The 21,366-nt window shown below is 43.8% G+C and overlaps 1 protein-coding gene across 4 annotated transcripts in view; it reads right to left on the bottom strand.

Annotated features, from left to right (window-relative positions):
• Positions 1-277: 277 nt before the first annotated feature.
• Positions 278-21,366, bottom strand: part of WDR7 (WD repeat domain 7) — a 142,030-nt gene continuing 120,941 nt past the window's right edge. For all 4 annotated transcript variants that reach the window (XM_040580958.1, XM_040580957.1, XM_040580955.1 and 1 more), the window contains 3 exons: positions 4,107-4,211; positions 1,441-1,645; positions 278-1,290 (listed from right to left, as the gene is read on the bottom strand). In XM_040580958.1, coding sequence (XP_040436892.1) covers positions 1,442-1,645; positions 4,107-4,211 — 309 coding nt within the window. In that variant the 3' untranslated portion in view covers positions 278-1,290; position 1,441. The remainder of the gene's footprint in view (positions 1,291-1,440; positions 1,646-4,106; positions 4,212-21,366) is intronic.

The raw sequence follows: 21,366 nt of genomic DNA, 5'->3' as shown, positions 1-21,366 counted from the left end.
GGACTGTAAATCTCAATTTCATGTACACTGTACTACACAGACCACCTAAAAAAAAAAATAAAATCAATGCTTTTTATATTTAGAAGCCATTTTTAAAATTCATTTATTCCTTTTTGGGGAAGGGAAGATTCTATAAGTACCATTTTTACTTCATTATGTAAAGACAGCCTTCTTAGTTCCGTGAACTTTCCAGACTAAAATGACAAAGGAAAAGCTATACAAACATATACATCAATATGTTTAAATAAAATAGTATTTTATAGATTTTTTTCTTTACTGTGAGCAAAAACCAACATACTTCCACACCATTAAATATTTCACAAAATTAGATATGTAAGAAGAGGAAAACACAGTCACTGCTAATGTTACCACAGGAATATTCCTACTGAAGGAAGTGTTTCAATATATCCATTCAAATAATTTACCTTCTACACACTTTTCATCATTTTTCCAGCCAGAATTGCTCCCCACCAATGCCATTTGTGCCACCTCCCCCCAAGGCCTGTGTCCTTCCCCCTGGGCCCCCAGTGAAGGCACCGCAGGGCTGTGGCTGCGACACAAGTGCGGGTGGCACAGCATGGGTGCACGCTCTCACTGCCACGCATGTCCTGGCACAAACGGGAGTGGCTTTAGGAAGAAAAAGCTTTTTATTTTTTTTTTTTTTTTTTTTTTTTGGTCTTTTTTTTTTTTTTTTCAAAATAAATACCTGCATTGGTAGCAAAAAACACCATTATATATAAATACTCCTTTTTTCAAGTTTGCTATTCCATCTTAAAGAGATTCTTCTTTTTTTTTATTTACATGTGGACTATTCTTTCTTCCAGACTACAGCAAACAGTGACTGGGCACAGCAGCATTTCCCAATTCTCTTAAAAACCAAGACTCTGCATGAGGAAACATCCCCTTCAGATCAGAACACAGGCCATCCCCCCACCCCGAAAATCAATCCCTCCCCACCCTGCGGCAATGAGCCCCGCACCAAGAAACAAATGTGCCTAGCTCTAGGATGCATCACCTGCCATCATTCAGTGGTCACTAGGAGAAAGTACATGTAAACACGAGCCTTTTGGTAAACACTGAGATTCTGCAAGAGTCTCCAAAGGAAAAATGTGTTTAATGAGGGCTGCTGCGTGAACTCAACATCCAGCAAGGAAGGGGCCGGGCTCAGCCCAGCTGCAAAGCCTGGTGTGATTCCTGCCGCTGCGGGTCTGGCCGAGGAGTGCCATCACAGTGTCACTGCTTCTGCTCCACCACACTGGGAGCACCTTCCTGGCACCTTCCTCCTCCCGGCTGCAAGGAAAAACCAGCTGGTGTCAGTGCAGCCGCCTGGCTGAGCCCACCGCGGTCTGCTGGCACCGCTGAGGACATCCCTTGTGAGGAGCCCAGAGACAAGGGAGAGGGGGAATGATGAGGAACAGCTTTCTAGCATGGGGGATTTACCCTAGACCATAAAGCGATGCTCCTTGCCGTCATGAGCCATGAGGATGACATTGCGGTTGGAGGTCCAGATGAGCCGTGCCAGCCTGAGGGCGTTGTGGGAGCCCGGTGAGGCTGGCTGCACTGGGGGCACCTGGTAGGTTTTGATGCAGCGGAGCTGAGGCGCTGAGTTCAGCATGCCGATGCTCCCCAGGAGAGAGGTGTTCATCTGCAAAGACACCCACAGGTGAGCCACCCTGCCTGCCGCTTTTGGGGAGGGTCACCACACACAACTTGCACCCAGACCTCCTACCAGACTTCAGCATCCCCACGATACCCAGGACCAGTGCTGGCTCACACCAGGCTTAATTAAAACTTCCTTAGCGGCAGTGTTTGCTGGCAGGGCAGTGGAGCGTCCAGGAGTGTGCCGGGTGGTCTGGGTGGTGAAGGACCATGACACACAGCTGTGCATGAGGGACCTGACAGGCTCAGCGGGCACCATCCCGCTCTCCCTTCGGGACCTCAGAAAGGCGCACTAAGCATAAGCACACACAATCAGAATTTAAGGAAAACCCACAAAATCAGAAAGAACATCTTTGTGCTGGAATATTATCTATCAGAATCATAAAAACCACTAGCACTGATGATACACCGCATAAAGTGCAGTCGTGGTGGTAGATACAAACAGGAAAAACCCAACAGCAAGAGGGTTTTTAATTGTCTGGTAGACGAAGCAGCCGTTCAGGAGAGATCTGTTGAGTTACACCCTTGGAAAGCAGACCAGCTCTCACTGATGCGTTCTGTCGAGCTCCGTGTTTATAAAAATGACATTCTCTAATCTAACCCACTGAGATACACAAAATCCTACATATGCTTTCTGGAACACTGCTTTACTCTTAACCCCCTTCCTACTCGTATGTATCGCAACCCTAGGATTGCCATTCCCGAGACATGCCCCATGGAACCTTGGCAAATCCTGGGACATTTAAGGCGCGTTATTGCTGATGCCACGTCCTGAATTCTGATCAGTACAAAGTACAAGCCATTACTTTTTCCTGGCTCTTCTCGGCAGCAGAGCGGTGTCAGAGAGTGTAAATCATGGCATCTCTAGCAGGGAGCAGGCAAGCACCACTGACATTTTCACAATTTAAATCATCTTGAGTAATAACCCTTTTAAGATGACTAATGTTACTGATTTTCCTGCATTAATAATAGTGCCAAACAGAACACAGAAGGGAAAAATCACTAGTGCACGAGGTCACATTTTAAAACTAAATGTGTAGGTATGTTTAACTCCTTATGTAAAAAACACTTCAACATGAACATTTATACACCTGGAAGAGTGTGGCAGATCACAATTTAAAACTCGTGCCTGACTCTTTTCCCCTGCCAATTGTAAAAGATCTGGCTTGATTGCTTTCTAGATTTTCCCTGAGCACTTAAACTGAATAAACATAACTGATAGATGAAGATTCTTGCTGCTCTCACTTATTGTTTCAGAAAGCACACGATATAGTGATGGGTAATAATTCAGGAATGTTTTACAGCACCTGTAGAACTACTGAACGACACAGAAAACTGTGGAAGTTAATTAAAAAGTGTAACTGGCACTTATGGGCATACCAAGCTCTGTTTTACAGTCTCGTTACCGTAAGACTCAATGATTTTGATAGCACACATTGCTTGATCAAGTCAGCTGCTTCCAAATAATGTATTTTCTAAGTCTAAAGCCTTTTGAAGGTAAAAAAAAAAAAAACAAAACACAAACCAAACCTGCTTGGGGAACATAGGCATCAGCCTACAAGTGACAAAACATATTCCTACCGATGTGAGATTACAAAGAAAAAGGTTGCTTAGGTTAAAGAAAATGAACCTCTAGACACTTCACAAAGTGGTGGTCTGACTCTCAGTTTCTCCTCACGTTCCAGACCCTTTCTATACTCTTTCTGTCTCAGCTTTCAGCATGGTTAGGGAAAGTCTGGATTTCTCCATGTGGTGCAGCAGAGCCCAGCGCAGGGTCCCCATGCTGCCACCACCCACGGGTGTGGAGCGGAGCTGGGTGCAGGGGCTTTGGCCTCAGAGTTTTGCACAGCTGCTGCCCTGGCCTGTGTAGAATGAGCTCGGGTCACCCGCGGCCTCTACATTTCATCCCGTGGACATTTTAGGGTGTGAAATTGAACTATTACAACAGTATCATACTCCAACTTTAAACACCAGATATGCAGGTTTATCATTTGAGAATGTTCTCTGATTACCCAGAAGTGACGTACCGATGTGTACCCATCCCTCATCCAGGGACAGCTGCACGAAATGCTGAAACAGAAATGCCAGCAAGAAAAATCCGGTCTTACAGGGATGCTGCTGCTCAAGGCTGCCTTCACAGATCTGAAGGGATGGGGAGGGAAGAGCTACACAGTGGAGAGGGGCCGGGGGCACCGAGCCTCAGCCCACCAGCCACCCCTGACGGCAGAGCAGCGTGCTCCCTTCGGGGCAAGGGACCCACGGCGCATGGGGCTGGTGAATGACAAAACTGCTTTGAGGTTTTAGCTTCTGCCCTAACTTCTGGGACTCTCCTGTTGCCAGCATTTCCTTACATCTTACACAATCGCCGAACGGTGTTAGAAGAAAATCCCACACGGGAGTTCATTAAGGATGTGCCTGCAGACGGAAGGATGGGAGCATATCCTTACCTGCCAGAAGCAGAGGTGGCTGTCAGAATTGGAGTATGTAGCGAGGTACCGGCCGTCAGGAGCAAAAGCCACTGCAGTTATCGGTCCTTTATGGCCATGGATAGTCTAGCAAGAGCAGGAGAGAACAGCAACATAGAAGATTCACCACCTGTCACCACGATGCTGCTGAACACACTTTTAACTAAACGCAAATGCAAGCATACATGGACTTCTAGAAACCCTTCTTGGAAAAACAAGGGAGACCACTACTGTCAGCAAAAATTAAATGCTATGTGGAAATGCCTCTTCATTTTCACCTGCATCTTCTGTTATTCCAGCACTCGTTTTCTGACCATCATTGTGTCAGTCCCAAATGCCCCTGAGCAGCAAACCCAGGCTCTTGTGCAGCGGCTGGCTCCCCGTCGGGGAGGACTCGGGGCGGCACGGAACGTAACTGCAGCCCTGCCACCCTGGGGACCTGTGCCCGATGCCCTTTCCTCAGGGCACTTCAACGCCTCCAGACAACCCAAAACGTGAAAGCACACCACTGGAATGTCTTCTCAGGTGGGACTTCAGCACGTGCTGCTCAGTATTAAATAACACAACAATTTAAGTGTTCTAATTGCCGTCTTGCCAATAAAACAGAATTAAAAAAAAAAGGTAATATGTGTCTTTAATGGGAATTTTTTAAAAATGAGATACTTACACTCCCTGAAGGAAGCTGTACGTTGGATGTCTACCCAACTGGCTCGGCAGCAGGCAGGGAACAGTAAGAGGCACAACTCCCCTGCCTTTACAAACAGTCTTTACAGGAACATCGCCCCACCAGAGCACCCAGCTCTCTCCGCTGGCTCACCGGAGGCCGCTGGAAGGCCGGGTGCTGAGCTGGGCAGCAGGCACAGCTGGACCCCCACACCCAGCACCCGCTGCCCCACGGCTGGGCACACGGGGCTTCGGGCTCCCACACTCACACCACTGTTCCTTCTTCAGGATGGCCACAGCCCACCCTGCACACAGGAACGGTGATGGGAAGACTACAAACTTCATTCCAATGGCACAGGAGCATAACTGCACTTTTGTAAAAGCCCCCCCCCCCGCCAGAGGCAGGTGACGGCCTGGGAATCACATCCACCCGCAGCTGTATGGGCTTATCCTTACGGCCGCGCCTCGGTGTGCAGAGGCAACCATTCCACTGACAGAGCCCTCTCTACTCCAACAAAGAACACAAACATTTTGATTCAACCAGAAGTGTGCAATTAAAACCCTTGTGACTGCTGTCACAATATATGTAATTAGAAGTTCAAGCCTTATGTTGTAGATGAAGCACAAAGAATTCTTTTTTCAGAAACAACACAACAAGAAGGTACTTGCTATTGTCGCAGATTAGCACTTGAACTATTACTCGAAACACACACTTCGGCAGCGCGGCGCAGGTGCCTAGGCACGCACCACACATTTCTCAGGCACATATTAAATTTTCCAAGGCCAAGTCCTAGACTCCTGGATCTCTGACAGTATTTAATGTTACACACCCCACTACCAGCCCTCCCCTAGAGCACCCTCCCATGCAGTACCACCCCAGCACCGGGGTCCCTGCAGGCATCGGCACTCCAGCCCGGCTGCACCAGCACCTCGCAGAGCCATCTGCTCACACGCCATGCTTACAGCTATGGTCTCACCGGTGGTACAGATGTGGGTTTTTTAAAATATCCAACTACGTAAACGTGTATGTCAGAAACACCCTGAAAAACCACACACTTATTCCACGCTCAGGGTCACTTAAGATTTTTATTACTCATTATCTGAGATTACTATTTAGCAGGTGCAGAATGAGTGGACGCTTTAGGCAAGACTGAGACTCATTTGTCTTGTGTCCTCTGATGCTTTGGAGATCTCAAAATAGGCAAACCCAGGCAGCCCACCTACCCTCGCATCTTATACCCCAGGGGCGCAAACCTGAAAGCCCCTCTTGTGGTTCTCAGTGAGCACCAAGGTCTGGTCTCTCCCACCAGCCGAGGAAGCTCGGCTTCCCGGGGATCCAGTGAGCACTGGCAAGTGCTGGGGGGCTTGATGGCAAGCAGGGCAAGAGAAGAAAAAGAAATGCAGCCAAGGAAACATGAGCACTGAGGGTAGGGCCAACCAACAAAGGGTTAGACAGCCACAATCTGTATTTCAATTCATGCTGACACATGAATTCCTTCTCAAAAATACTATTTTCTATTGGATTCACATTGTGAAAACACTAGTATCAGAATTTCTGCATCAAGAGGCTCTGGGCCAACTCTAAACTGGCAGGGCTTAACTGTGTGAAAAAAGACTTTGTAATATTCATGGAACAAAATTAGGCTGTGAAAATAAAAGTAGTGCTCCTGTACACACCACCGGGACATTCAGAGATGAAGACCTACTCAGAACAGTACATTGCATCTGAAGTTAGTCTTGTATATTAAGAACCCATTAATATATTCGTTTCTTGTTTATCACATAAAAGGTGAGTGAATTCCAACAGAACCTCAAACTTCTCTCTTTAATGTAATCACCGCAGCCTAAGATGAAAGTTTGAAAGGGCAATTAATTAGATAATCCAATGTTTAGGCCCATCAAACTCTTCAGCACTTAACAAACAAGCAATACTTGTCAATTAAATATGTTTTGGTAATACAAAGGTAGAAAATCAATAGTACTATCGCACTTGTTGCTCTTTTTACTACTGAAAATGTGTTTCAATAAGTACAATCCTTAAGGGAATTTATCTCCTTTGTTACTTAAAGGAAGTAGTTCTCTAATTGATGCTAATCCTTTCAAGCCAAATTTTTTGGTGCTGTCTAAAGTATGCTTTGCAATGCCCATCAAGTGTTTCCGAGGCCAGTGAGTTAAGCGTAACCAAACCAAATTATTGCTGCTCATTCAAAATATTCTGCTTGCACCCATACATTTGGTGCTCAGACTCCCCTGGCTGGCACTGTTTTGCTGCGGTGCTGAACACTGCATTAATAGATTACAGCACTAATGCCTCAGCAGAGAACGCATGCCAAACATGCTGTCTTTTGGATTGCTTTCAAGTTACTATCCACAGTTTTTCTGCTCCAGAGCAGATATATTAGCCCACAATGAAAAGTATGCAAAAATCTGTGTGATACTGGTTTGGGAATGGTCTTAATTCTGAATGGCAGAGGCGGTGGGATACAGTGCAGCTGTCTGCAGCCTCCCTCTGCCCAAGCAATTGTTTTTTAATGGGATGATGCTCCTGGGAGACTATTTGACTTCTGCACCTGCCACTGCTGTCCTGTAATCCATGATATACTGAAGCTATGGCAACCTAATACCAAGTCCAATATTTGGTAAACTCTGCATTGAACTGCAATATTCTGTTAAAGGTGACATAAAAAACAAACACTGTACCCTGCAGCGGTTTTATTTTCGTAAATATACTGAAATGCATACTTTAAATTGATAAAGTAACTTAAGTACTCCTAGAGAGAGAGACACTAATATTTTATCACCTTTATTATTTGATATTAACCTCCCCAGTCTCTAGGGGTACCTTAACCAAAGGGAAACAAAAAATTCACTTACTGAGGAAACCTCACGCCTAACGTATCACCCCCAGAAGCACTGCCCTTCCAGTGCCCGTCATGTGAAAGACACACAAAAGCGGAGGTTTGCCACAGCTGAGCAATACCCCTAAAATGATGTGCCTGCTTTTAGCTTGGAGCAGTAGGAAAATATCAGCTCCAACTTCTGCACAGGACACAAATAATCTCTGGGCAAGGAACAGTTATGTGAAAATTAAGGTGGAGGCAATTCTGTAACTCTTTCATGGATCAGTGAGGAGTCACTGGCAATGGCTTCATGGGCAATTTCAGCAACCGAGCCGGGGTGATCTGCCACAGCAGCCACCTAGAAGTGTTCTTAGGCATAAATGCAACATGATATGAGAAGGTCAATAAATCATAAACATAGAACTCACTATGCTAAAGGCAAAGTCTAACAACAGATACTTAACAACTGAAATGTTAAGCTGAAAATCATTGGTGTTGACGGCAACTACTGTAAAAATGCACCTCTCCCTCTGCTTCCCCCTCCCAACTACACAGAAATAATGCAAGTTTAGAACAGGTCTTAATAAATACAGCTAGGTCTGACAGATCAGTCATTTCTAGAGGTGGTTTGTCGTTTGGGTTTTTTTTTTGTTTTTTTTTTAGAATCGTATTACAAATAATATAACCAGAAATGAGCCACAAAAGAGCAGGTTAGTAGTGCTTTACTGACATGCATATACCTCTCTGAGGTCCCCTGGCAGTGGCACCGAGGGATTACACATCATGGAAACACAAAACACAAATTTTCTTTTTTTTTTTAATTAAAAAATTAGAAGATGGGTTTTAATGCTAACGTAGAGTGCAAAACCTGCAGAACATACACAGAGCCCAAACTGTGCAAAGGAATAAATACTGGCCTTTGAGATAACAATAAAAGTGGCAGACCTATGAGGTGAATATATAAAAATAAATACTTAGGACAACCGCTTCAAAGGTAAACACAAGCCCCTGCAGTGCCTGCTCGGCTGCTCTCACTTCAGTCCCCAGGAGATGAACAGCACCTTCACCAGGCTGCGATGTACTATGCCCAAGACCCATTCTTCTTTTTTTCTTCAGAGATTGTGAATCTTATCTTTGTTTGCAGCAGCACTCCTTCCCGGGCTCCCGCACATCTGTCTTCTTTTGCTCTATGTTCTTCACATCATACTTTCATGTGACTGATTTCCTTATTTCAGAATATATGGACTTAAGATCGGTGCCTACAATGGAGGGTGTACCAGGGATTTTCAACAGATGGTAGGAAGTCTCCACTTACTCTCACGTTCCTGACGGTGTGTTTCCAGTGGTAGCTGCTATAGCTTTGCCTCCCTTCTATTAACCTGGGGCCAGGAGGTGCCTGGCACCTGCAGCCAACGAGATGGCTGGTGCAGGGCGCTACGGCGAGCGTGGCAGCCAGCACGGACCCTCCCCACGGAGGTGTGTAGAAAGTCAGTATTTAAACACAGCAGACAATCTACTCATGTGTCCCCAACACAACTGCAGGGTTTCTGTAACTTTTTGTTATGTTTTAATTCTCTTATACAAGTATAATGGATTCTGAAGAAAATGAAACTCGAAATTCCTATGCTTAAAAGTGTTGAATAATATATACTAATCTTTGTGTTTAAAAAAGAAGAAATGGAACTTATTTACAGCTGTCCTCACTGAATAAGCCAGCAAGCAAAGTCTTTCCCTCCAGTCGTGTGCTGTCCTTGCCAAGGCTGGCTGCCCCGGCCACCGCGCTGGCCCCCACACTGCCATGGACACAGGGCAGGCAGGGGCAGGGCACCCCCAGCTTTTGGGTTTTGTAAAACAGCGTTCTTCTACAAAGCTAAATGGCTTCGCCTGAAGAAGTATCTAAAACATTGCCTCATTTTTCATACCAAAAGTAAATTCTTACAAGATAGTCTGTCAAAGTTTTTATGAACACTTAAAAAAAATAAAATCTCTACTTTTTAAGCAATTTGGTGGAAATATCTAAAATACTATTAACTTAAGACAGTTTCAAGTATCTTTACTAATTCAATTTCTATGGTAGTTCCAGCAGTACTAACAATTGCAGTAACATTTCAGGACTGTACTGAGAAAAAGAGTATATTTGCATCTTTAAACTAATTTTCTTCCTGTCCTTCAAGTGGCTTCTCAATAAAGTCAAAGCGCATGTATGACATTTTTTAACTCAATAAAATATATAACTTGATTTTTAACCTTACAGTAATACAGTTTTGCATCAGCCATTACAATTACTCCATATTCAGATGCGCTGCGCACCATCTGGGAGGCAGCGTCCAACAAGAGCCCGAGGTGCCTTGGCAGGCCATGTATAACCCCATTTCTCGCCGGACCGGCAGGCGGGCTGTCTGTCAACACATGCCTCTCATTTCTTAGGAGCTCCTCCTGCTGCGAGTGCCTCATTACAATTTGCTTTTACTTCCTGGGCAAATGACAACCACAACAAGAGGCAGCTTCTTTCTCCACTGAACTTAAGCCAGAAAAAAATGAGATGACAGGTGCAGCCGTCCGGGTGCTACGGGACAGTGTAAACCCGCCCCAAACGGCAGGGCTCCAGCCCCGCGCCGCACGAGGAGCCCAGCACCGGCCCCTCTTCCCTAGAACCACGGCTGCAATCACAGCCCGGGCTTGCACCTCCGAAAAGCCACCCGCCTTCCCAAAACCCAGCTCCCACTTCAGGCATGCGCTTGTCAGCTCCTACCCCCCTGCGGTAATTAATTGCCCCTGAACATACAAAGCACAGTCCATGATAGCAGCAGTGATTTTTCCTCCGAAACCAATGCTCCTGTACTTTATTTAAAGGTTCATAATACCGTAATATAACCTCAGAATATCTGCGTAAGTACCATGTTGGACAACTTGGTATTGTTATTAAAATTTGTATCTCCTTGACAATTACTGTTTTAAAAGAGGTTTCAACAGCTTGTAGGCTAGCTTTTTGCTTTAATTTCTAGGAAAATTCATATGTTAAATTCTTCTGAGTACAGTTAGCCTATCCTTACCAATGAAAATGGAAGAAAGCGTTTAATATTCTTTCTATTATTAGTTATTAATTAATATTTTAAATAGTATTTGTGTGAGATATAAAATATTTAAATCACTATTAAAAGGGATATAGTAACAATAATTGCAAGCGGTTTGTGTAAAAAAACCCCAAAGCATAGATAAGAGTTCAATCTGGACAAGCACCAGGGCGCTGCACCTGCAAGTGCTCCACGCAAAACCCAGTCAACCCGTTACAGCCATGGGAGAACACAACCCCCAGACACGAACAGGCGGAACGGCACATCCTGGCTACCTGATTCAGGTGTGATTTGCCATTTAAAAAAGTCAGAGTAAAAGTAAGTATTACTAAAACAGATTTCAGGAGCAGACAGGATAGGCAATGTTATTTTCTTAGCAAACCCTTAATTCTGATATCTATGCTGAAATGACCAAATTTATAGCACGGTCTGAAACAACCAAATTCATAGAACAGTTGTTTTTTAAACATAAGAAACTTAGGTAAAGAAATAAATAGTCACCTAGACAACCCTGTATGGCTCAGAGCACCAGCCAGTGACAAAAGACAGAAAGTGCGCTCTTACAGATACTGTTTGTCAGAACCACATCATTTTCATCAAAGATCAGTCTCTATTGAAAGAAAAAGCTATTAAAAATTTTAATTAGACTTAAGAATTGTTAAGTGAGTTAAGGGGAGACAGGAATGCATGGAGCCCCCCCCTCTTCCTATGTAATTGCTTACTATGAATACTGTTTATTAAGAAGTTCAACCGATCAAAAATCTGCTTTTCACCTGCCTACATCTGCTGACTTCTATTTGAGAGCCGGTCATCAGTGTGTGGTGGCTGGAGCATGAAGCACTCCAACCTCTCAAACTTCTCTGGCAACGCACTAGATGCGGTCACTGCAATCCCATTTTTCCCCCTTGCCTATTCCAGTAACTGTCATGGGTTCTGCAGCCAAGCACAACACTCCCGTACGCTTCCCACTCTTCCCAGTCAAAGTGCGTTTCGCTAAGGTGCCCTCTGGCTGAAAGTGCCGCCCGTGCTGTCTGTACAAATGAAACCCCGAGAGCCAAGAGGTGTCTGGCACAGCCAGAAGCTCCCATCCTCAAACGGTTGTGTTCAGGTGCAGCTCTTCCCTTTCAGCTCCAGCTCTACTCGCCCAAGTTTTAAAGAACACTAGTTCGAACAATGTCACAGTCCTATTCAGAGCGCCGCAGTATTTTTAACCTTTGAATTCAGAGCCTTCAATGCACTTGCAAAACACAAATCTGCAATTCCCAAATGACTCGAGACTTTAAAGAAAAGCACTCAGCAACTCCAACGGAATAGGAAAAGCTAATGAGATCAGTGCTTCCCGCCAGGTTGGTGGGGTTTGGGGACTTAATTATCCTTCTAAAAGTGTCTTCTGCCCTGCGGACTCTCAGAAAGCAACTCTGCTGACATTTTTGAAGCCAGCCTTCTGATTCTCACTGCTCCTCACTCTCATTTTCTTCTAACCAGCACCAGCCATGTTTCCAGATCTTTAGCAGTTCCTGGGCAAACTGTCACCTGCTGCAGAACTCCCTGATGCTGCTTGTTTTTTCCAGAGTTACCACCCGCATCCTCTTCCAAAGGTCACCAGCATCAGCATCAAAATTATCAAAACAAGCAGTAACTTGGAAATTGCAGTCCTCAATTTTACAATTTGTGGAGAACATTTTCTTACAAGCCTAAGCCTTTCTTATGAGTAATTTGCACATGATGGTTTACACTTGGTGATGCAATGTCATTGCATTTGAAAAATGCAGCAGATTTTTGACCCTTTAAAAAAAAGAATTAATTTGTGCTTCTTTTGAGACCCACCTTACCTAACTGAGAACACTGGCTAGACCCACATGTGCAAATACACACATCCAGTGATCTCCACTAGGACGCCGTGGCACCCTCTCGTCACTGCAAGCAGTGCTAGGTAGCACCACCAGAACCGCAGCACGTAATGGCTAGTCCTCCTTGTCATTACATCCCAGCTTACCACAAAACCAGTCCTCCACCTAACAAGAGTTTCACTTTTCTCCCATCAAACAGGCATATCTTTTTTATATTATGCAGATCACAGACATCAGCACATTCCGCAATATTCTGCAATTAAAACATCACTAAACAACAGTTGGGACGGGTGGAGAGAAGGGTGAAGGGCTCTGGGCCTTGTGTTCAAAGTGCATCTGGGTGTTCAGAAACCCTGTGAATAGTGTCAAGGCCACTTAAATCACACAACTCCTCTAAATTTTAGGAAAATTAGTTCACAGTAATAGTAATAATACCTGGAGCATTATATGCCATTGTACAGCTATAAAATATCAAAACAAATCAGCAATCAATCATTACTCGATAACTGACAAAGTATAAGAGATGATGTGTTCACAAGTTTTTCTAAGTTATTTAATATGTTAGGGATGCAGATTTTCCTTACTTGGTGTTAATTGTTTCAATTCCTTCCAAAATGTACTTTAAAAGCTTTAGTTTCACTGCAGATAGTCTTACTCTCTATCCACAGCCAAAAAGCCATTTTGCAGCTGCTTGCAGCAACGTGGGGGCTGAATCACAAGCAGGTGCCCCGATGCCTCCAGAGAAAGGCAGCCCCGGCAGATCCAGCAGGTCTCACCTCCCTCCTCCATTGGGATTCCAGCCCTTCCCCGTGCTCCGACACTACAGGTCTCACACTTACGGATGCCAGAAGCAAAGCAGAAAGCAGCTGGGCACAAAGCCTGAGTTCAGGGCCATGTTTTTCCCTAACAGAGGACAAACCCCCGAAAGCAAAAATGCATTCACAAAGGTCATGTCTTGATTGGAGATACAGGCCGGTAAAAAAAAAAAAAAGTGTTACCAACATGATTTAAAATAGTTCTGTACATCTACAGAGAGAGACAGTGGTGTTTAAATATGTGCTGCCTGGCCATGGGCAACCCTAAAGGAAGAAACCCAGATTTGACCATCACCATTTAATGCATATTAGTGCTCTATTTCTACTTGAAATATGGAATATAAATTAAATGTGATTTTGCAAGTTAGGAACTGTAAGTTAGACTTAAAATTTGTTTTTAAAAGGTATTTGCATACACTCTTTTTTCAGCCTTTCTTTAAAGGGAGTGACATCCTAGGAAAAAGGATGACAGCTCTTACACTGAGGTGACTGACAGCTGTTTATCTGGCTAAACACTGCCAGATCTGTCTGGGGTAATCTAGGATTTCTCTCTTTAACAATAAGTTGTAAAAGCAATGTAAAAAACCATAAATCCTTACTCCCCTTCCCAGCTAGGTGCTTCCCTGGACAGCTCCAGAAAACTGCTTTAGCAGCATCTGAAGAAAAAAAAGCTTTTTGTAGAAGGGAAAAAGCAGCATTGAGGCCACTTTTTGTGTAGGAAATAGTGTCTGAATAGGAAGCAACAGCTAAATTAGAAATAATTGTAGATACATGGAAACTCAATTTTCTTTGCAGATCTCAGTATAAAATCTGTATACGTGCTTTTCTGTCACTGCTCCTGGGGATGCTACTAACTCAGTGCTGTAAAGAAATCTGTAACTCAGCAGGGGGCTTGTGGCTTCCGAGGCTGGTCAGGAAGTTTTATGTCTTTTTTTCCAGTCTATTTGACTTCTGTATACCAAATTGTACCACTTAAAAAGGAAAAAAACCTTACTGGAATGGATTACACTGTCAGCTCTCCACTTTGGAAGCTGACAGCCGAGGCGTAAGAGTTAAGTAGGAAGCTGTAGCTGAATGAGTTTTTAATTTAGTTTTTACTAACTTTGATTATTCAAGAGCAGTCCTGACTTCTGCTCTTGCACTCACAGTCCTCGCTTGGCGTCTGTCCCTGCCTTCCCACTTCCAACAAGATGTTCCCATTTCTGCAAACGCAGCATGCCTGCAAAGGCGGAATAGGCAAGTTCCTTTAAACCACCAGTCTCCAAATCAACTAGAAAAGTAGTACAGAAAAATATATAAATAAATTTTAAAAATCTGTCTTTTAGCAAACCAGCATTCCTAATCAGTATGACCTAAAAAGCAAATTTAGTGATTCCAGAGGCCTCATTACTTAGCCTCCTGAGGCTGGGAAGTTGGCATGGAGTTATGGTATGAATTTATGGTGCACTCGCTATGCTGTACGTGAGGACTTTCAGTTTGCATTTGTTACTTGTAGCTTAATGCATATATTTATATGTGCAAAATAGATTTAACTGCAAAGCACAGAGGCAGATTTGGTGCAGATCAACAATATGCCAGGGAAAAGTTAATGCAGAGAAGTTAGCGTTCTGTAAATATGCACCTTGATTAAATCCCCACCAGCCTTCCATGTAGAAGCATATAAGGACAGTTTACTCTCATAAAATATACTGTTAAATTACCACCAGCCAACCAACTGTGCATAATTAAACACTGGTTTTAAAAGAACTTTTGAGAAACTTGGAAAAAAGTGACTATTTCGTTACTGCATCCCTAACATAGCTGGGATCTGCTGTCAATTGGCTACGATCATTTCTTGTTACAGTAAAAATGAATAAAATCCCTCAACTGTATTATTTGGTATATTTACAAAAATCAGCTTGGGGTAAAGCTACCGCAGCCTATAGGGAAAATGGGCACGCATCACACAGGCTAGCCTAACGCCTTCTCTATGGTCATCTCGTACTGGGAACAGAATGTAAACAGAACTCAAGAGCAAGGCTTGTATCTGTATCAATGAGGATGAGAAAACGCAGGTGCTGGTGCAGCTGAAGCATGTCCCCTTAAATTCCCGCCCCATTTGCCAGCGATGCACTTACTACTACCCTGTATTACATTACCATGGATTTCCCCTTGTGAACTTTGCTATTGCTCGTGCGAGTCAGATTCTAAATAAGACCAGAGAGCACCCCAGCCCCCCTGCACCTTACTGCGGCTGTAGCACGGACGGGGCACATCAGAGTATTTTTACAGCCAAAGTACACTGCACTGAATGTGCTTCCACACGTGCTATGTGCCGGGATGCTGGCAAGGGGGCATTTGCTCTGCAGCCTAACAGCTTCCCTTCCTGCCTCCAGTGAGAAAAAGCCTATGAAATTAAAAGATTATACTCAGTAATTATCTTTTATCTGCAATTTGAGGATGTGTGTGTTCCTGCTACCAAGTTTTCCTGCCTCATCTGAACTTGTCGGTGCAACAGTGTCAGTAAATGCAGATATAGGTTCAGATTCCAGGATAACTATCTTTCTTCTTCTGTCTTTAAAATACCGTATTTGAGTAGTGTCTTTTATTCAATAATCAAACTTAACTGAAACAAGCCATCTGACATCAGCAACTATTCCGTCCAAATATAATATGAAATAATCGTCTGCCTTACATAAGAATAAAAATTTGCAAGTCACCTAGGTACCAAAATAAAAAATAACACTATGCAGAATTCCATTACTGCTTTGACTGCTAAAGCTCCAACTTTAATTCTGCAGTGAGCCAAATAAAAGCACCTCGGACCAAACAGCATCGATTCTAGCCCATGTTTAAAAGCATCTTTTGCTTTGAAATAAACTGAACCAAAACTCAGACTTCTCTTTAATCTTCCAGTGAAAACCGCCGAGTTTTTACATACAAAGGCTCGTATCTGCATCATCTGCAGAATCCTCCTGGGGAGGCACTCTGAGGTGGCAAAGCACAGTGATGCTCATGGCAGTGATCCCACAAAGGGGGCTGGGGGCTCCTCTGGCTATGCACCCACCACCAGCTGTGCTTCCGATGGACACTCACCTGAGCAGGAGTAAGCACCAGGGTAAAGGGAGTGCTTGTAGAAGAAAATAGCTAAAGAATTCAATACTGCTCAGCTAAATGAACCATTTGTATTCATGACGAGCTCCTTACACATCCAGTACTACAGGTTTACAGCAGGTTTACACTAAGCACAGCTCACTTCAATATCAGTTACAAGTATCTCTATGAAATGCAGTTCTAAATATTTATGATGAAAGCCAAGATTTAATCAATGAAAATAGAATATTTTATGGCTTCCTTGACTATACTGTGTGCTTCTCCCCGCATGCACTTTACCAAGCCATTCTCTACTTGCAAGGAACACAGACCCGACTCAAGTCCCAGCTGGCGCCCAGACCCTGGGAACCCCTCAGTGTACCGGTAAATGTATCAGGAACAGCAATGACATTGGCTTCAGCAGATTCCTTTACAGGAGACATGGTTTTCATAAATTATGCATCAAAATATACAGCTGCATATACAACCCTGTATCATCTATAGCTCAATGCTGGGGAAGGGTTTCTGTTTTCAGAGGGAATTCTCCATTCTTCCAAGATTGGAGCCAACAGCCAACAGGAACACACGGACAGACATGCAAAATACCCAGGCTGAAGTCAATGGCCCAAAATGCCCTAAAAATGAGAACAGCACTGGAGGTACAGCGATATTTTCCCATAAAATTCATGGAATTTCTCAGTTTGAGCCCTCTTGGTGGGAAGAACAGATATATTTTCTGAATGAGGCTCCACCTCTTACACCAGTAAGAGACCCAGAAGATGTGACAGCAGCAGGCAGCTTCAGTTCTCATACTTTAATGAAAGTCTTTAATTAGTGACTCTGTAAGGGCCAGTCTCTCATTACATACCCAAACACATTTCTACAGGAAAAGAAAAATTATCAAACAGCTTGTATGGATGAATTAATGGGGGAATTCCAGACTGGACTCTGTTACTCCGCAAGAATTTACCTGTCGTAACTTTAAATAGAGATAATCACACCAACCCCAGGTTCCTGGGCTGCATGTACAGGCAGTGAGGGCAGCAGATCCTTGGAAGCCTCCCGCGGGAGCTCACACATCCCTCTGCGGGACAGCCCTTATGTGAGCTGAGTGCCATGCCTGCTGCTCACCTGCACGGTGAAGAAACGCCCCCAAAGAAAGAATGTAGGTGAGTTAATTCTTACAGATTAGCATGATCAGAATTAACAAATAATGTCACTAAATCTGTTTCGGCTATAAAATAGTGTTAGAGGCTCTGACGCGCAAAATATCATTAAGCAACTTTCAGACATTAATATTTTCCCATCATTCCAAGGTCACCAACAATCATGTATCCGAAAATCCAGTTACCTGAAATATATCTCTACAGTCTGCCGACACTGATTTAGCGTTCAATTTTAAAAAGAAAGCAGCAGAGTATCACTCTTCTTCTGTATTATTGCACCTCTAAATACAGGAATTTCAGCTGCATGTTGATGATAATTTACAAGCTTATGCAAAATATTAATAATTTGTTTTGAATTTAATATGAGCCTTTAACTGCATCCCACCTGCTGGGACTGCTTCTAGCCTAGCAAAATGACTATGCATTTTTTTCGCCTTGTATTCCTAATAAATATATTACTTTAAAAATAGAAAAAGAGAAGCACGTCTCCTGGGTCATGACTTTGCACAGTATGTAAGTCACTTCAGAAAACCTCAAAACTGTCAGTTTGTAAAATCAATGGAAAAGATGATGTTTGGAATGGGAAGCGTAATTCAGCCACGCCGGCAGTGGCAGGAGCGCACTGCAGTGGCATCAATGAGCTGCAATATGGCACATTTATCATTAGATAATCACTCCCCCAGAGGATTAGCAGCACACAGGTGAACCTTGTGCCACACAACACACTTGGGGTGTCATTAGCTCAAGATAACCTCACTCCCTGCCATCTCCTATTGCTTAATTAGAGGTTACAAAGGCTATAATAGGACTAAAAGAACTTGGGCAAATGCAACTTGCAATGAGTGATACCTTAATCAATTCAAAACCGGGGGCTGCACATGTGTAGTCAACAAAGGCGTGGATGGGAGACTGCAAGCATGCATTATGTTTTCAATTAATGAGCTTAAAATTTCAGGAGAACAAAGAAATCTGGACATACACTAGGCCTTATTTTCCCCAGACAAATTCCAGCTTTTTCAAGTAGCATTTTGCCTGATTCAAATGCCATGTATAAATACTAGTGAAAAAAAACCCAAACAACCAACAGAAGGATTTTAGGATACCAGCTCACCTGAAATAAATTAGCAAGTGCACCCCAAGCAGAAGCAGCAAGATCTCCAGGGTGTCTCAGCAGAAGCACGCTAAGCTACATACACCTTTGAGAAACTTCATTGTGACTGCGAAATTACAAATTGCGCTTCTCCATTTAAGTGGTTTATTTTTGGCTAGAAATTGCCAGCCATGCTAAACCAGCGGTGGCAGGGAGGTTTAAGGGCATGTCTTCCACTGTGTTTTGTAAACAAAGACCACATTTGCAGATGAGGCAGCCACAGATCTGCTGCACTCAGAACTGTTTTCCAATTCACTGTGAAACATCAATTATCTTTATCAAATAACAGTATCTCATCTCAGTCCATTATCAAGATGGAGTCTTATTTTAGCTGGACTGCAGCCCTATCTGTATATCAAGGCTGGCCGCAGTGCTAGAGTGAGTGAAAGGCTGTGAAATAATCAATAATCATCATCAAATTGTGGTCGACAGGTTGTGAGGATGGAAGTTTTTGATGAAACCTCAACCTTTTTTTGTGCAGCTGATAAAGCTTAACCTTTGCAATACCTGATAACTATGACTCAGTTAAAGGCAGCTCTGCATACGCTTAAAAGCTTTGGCTCCTCAAAGCCCCCTGCAATTGCTTGGCTGGGGGGGATTGCACCTCCCTGCCTTCAAACACCCCCCGCACGGAGCAAGCCGGCACACGCAGGACCACCCCAAACCCATTCCAGGGACTTTTACAAACACACACCCCCACCCTTGTCTTCCAAGAAGGCTGAACCACACTTGGCCCTAAAGCTGTGCCAGTAAAAGGTCAGCCTAAAAAGGACAACCTGTGCATAACAACCAACAGCAACAAGGGAAAAACTGCCAGCAAGCCTCTGCCTGTTTAAACGTGGGCAGCTCTCTGTTATCTAGAATAAAACTGGGACAAGATCACACGGATAAAGGGAGGGGGGGAAGCATAAAAACATACATGCACTAGGCTAACTGCATAGCAGCCTTTCTGTTAAAGTTGTTACTCAGCCCTTTCCTTATGATAATTTCTTTTCAAAATAGAATTAAGGGATAGAATAAGGCTGTAAACATTTTGTACCAGATTTTCATTTTTAAGCATAGCATGAGTAATCTGCAAGCTGAATATAACCCTCCCTCTGAAGAATGGGGAGGTGATTCAGCCGTACATTTTCCCTTTTAGCTATCCTTCAGTTTCTCTAGAAATAGAAACTTGAGGAAATTTGTCAAAAATCACGTGAACAAGCAGAACGCGCCTTTCAAGAACGTACATCTCTAGTTTTTGGGGCAGCACATGGAAACAGAAAGGGCACCAGACAAACCACATGCAAGCACAAAGTTATGGCTGTGTTTATGGTCACTACCTTAAAAAAACCCTGAAGCACAACCAAACCAAACAAACCCACCGCCCTGAGCAGCTTTCTCACCATTCAAGGCAGCTGTGGAAGTTCGCTGCTGGTCGGACTGAGCAAGCAGCGCAAAAAGTGTCGGGCATGTTCCTTAGACAGCTGGAAAGCCTTCCTAAAACTGCAACACATTCTGGGGGGCCCGGCAACACCCTTCTGCATTATCATGCAAACGGTGTTTAGCTCATTTCAAGATCTCAGGTCAACCTCCAGGAGGCTCATGAAGGCACTGGAGGATTAAAAGGATAATTAATGTCTATTTCCTGGCAAAACCAGAACTGACATGCAAGGTTAAAGACTTATTTATTTATACCCACGACCAGGCATTTTCAGAACCTGGCTTAGAACTCTTGAAATTTCTCTTCAGACCAAAGAATGAATCGCAACAGAAACATTTGCTTTTCCAAACAAAAAAAATTCTTGAGTAAAATGTGCACTGATAATCGTAGCCAAAAGTAGGAGCTTCGAGTGAAGCAGCCAAAGCGCTCACAGCTTGTTAACATGGATCCCCAGCAAGCATTTGAAAAATGAGGGTGTTCCTGGGGAAGGGAGAGAGCTCATGGCATCAGTTACACCACGGTTGTACCTTACAGGAGCAAAGAGAAAGACCTGAACAGTTAAAAGCCCACCTCCCTGATGCAAATCTCTCCAAAGAAGGGTATGTCTCATATGAACTTGGCACTAATAAAACATTTACATACAATATAACCCTTGTCAACAATGTAGTTTTATAGAAAAGAGGTGTTATCAAGCAAGTTTACTGAAACGCATGGTTTTAATGATAAAAGTCAAAACCCTCATGTGGCAACATTTCTGAAAGGTGTTTGGTGCATTCCTGGGAGAAATGAAAGTGATACATAATGAACAGGTTGGCTGTTAGGTGGATTAAATATTAGCTAATCGATGTGGTTTGGAATGCAGCTCTAAACAGAAAAAGTGCTGAATTAGTGCATTTCTCCTGGGGTCCCAGAAGGGCCTGTCTAAACCCAGAAGCTGCGCAAGAGCTGCTGCTGCCACAGCTTGAGGAGAACACCCAGAGGGTCTGGGCTTGTGGAGGGAAGACCTGAAGAGCACCAGCCTTGGGAGCACCCTGGGCTGGCCGGGCTTGCCAGCCTCCCTCCAGCCCGGAGCAGCCTCATCTCCTCCATTTGTCAAGTACGGTGGTGCAACTCTGACCATGTGTAGAGCACTCACTCGCATAAACAAAATGAACAATTTCTTATGCAAATGAACAGTTAAAAGTAAAAC

This window comes from Falco naumanni, chromosome Z, assembly GCF_017639655.2.
Source record: "Falco naumanni isolate bFalNau1 chromosome Z, bFalNau1.pat, whole genome shotgun sequence".
In the NCBI taxonomy this organism is placed as follows: domain Eukaryota; kingdom Metazoa; phylum Chordata; class Aves; order Falconiformes; family Falconidae; genus Falco; species Falco naumanni.
This window is presented reverse-complemented; position numbering and strand designations above follow the sequence as displayed.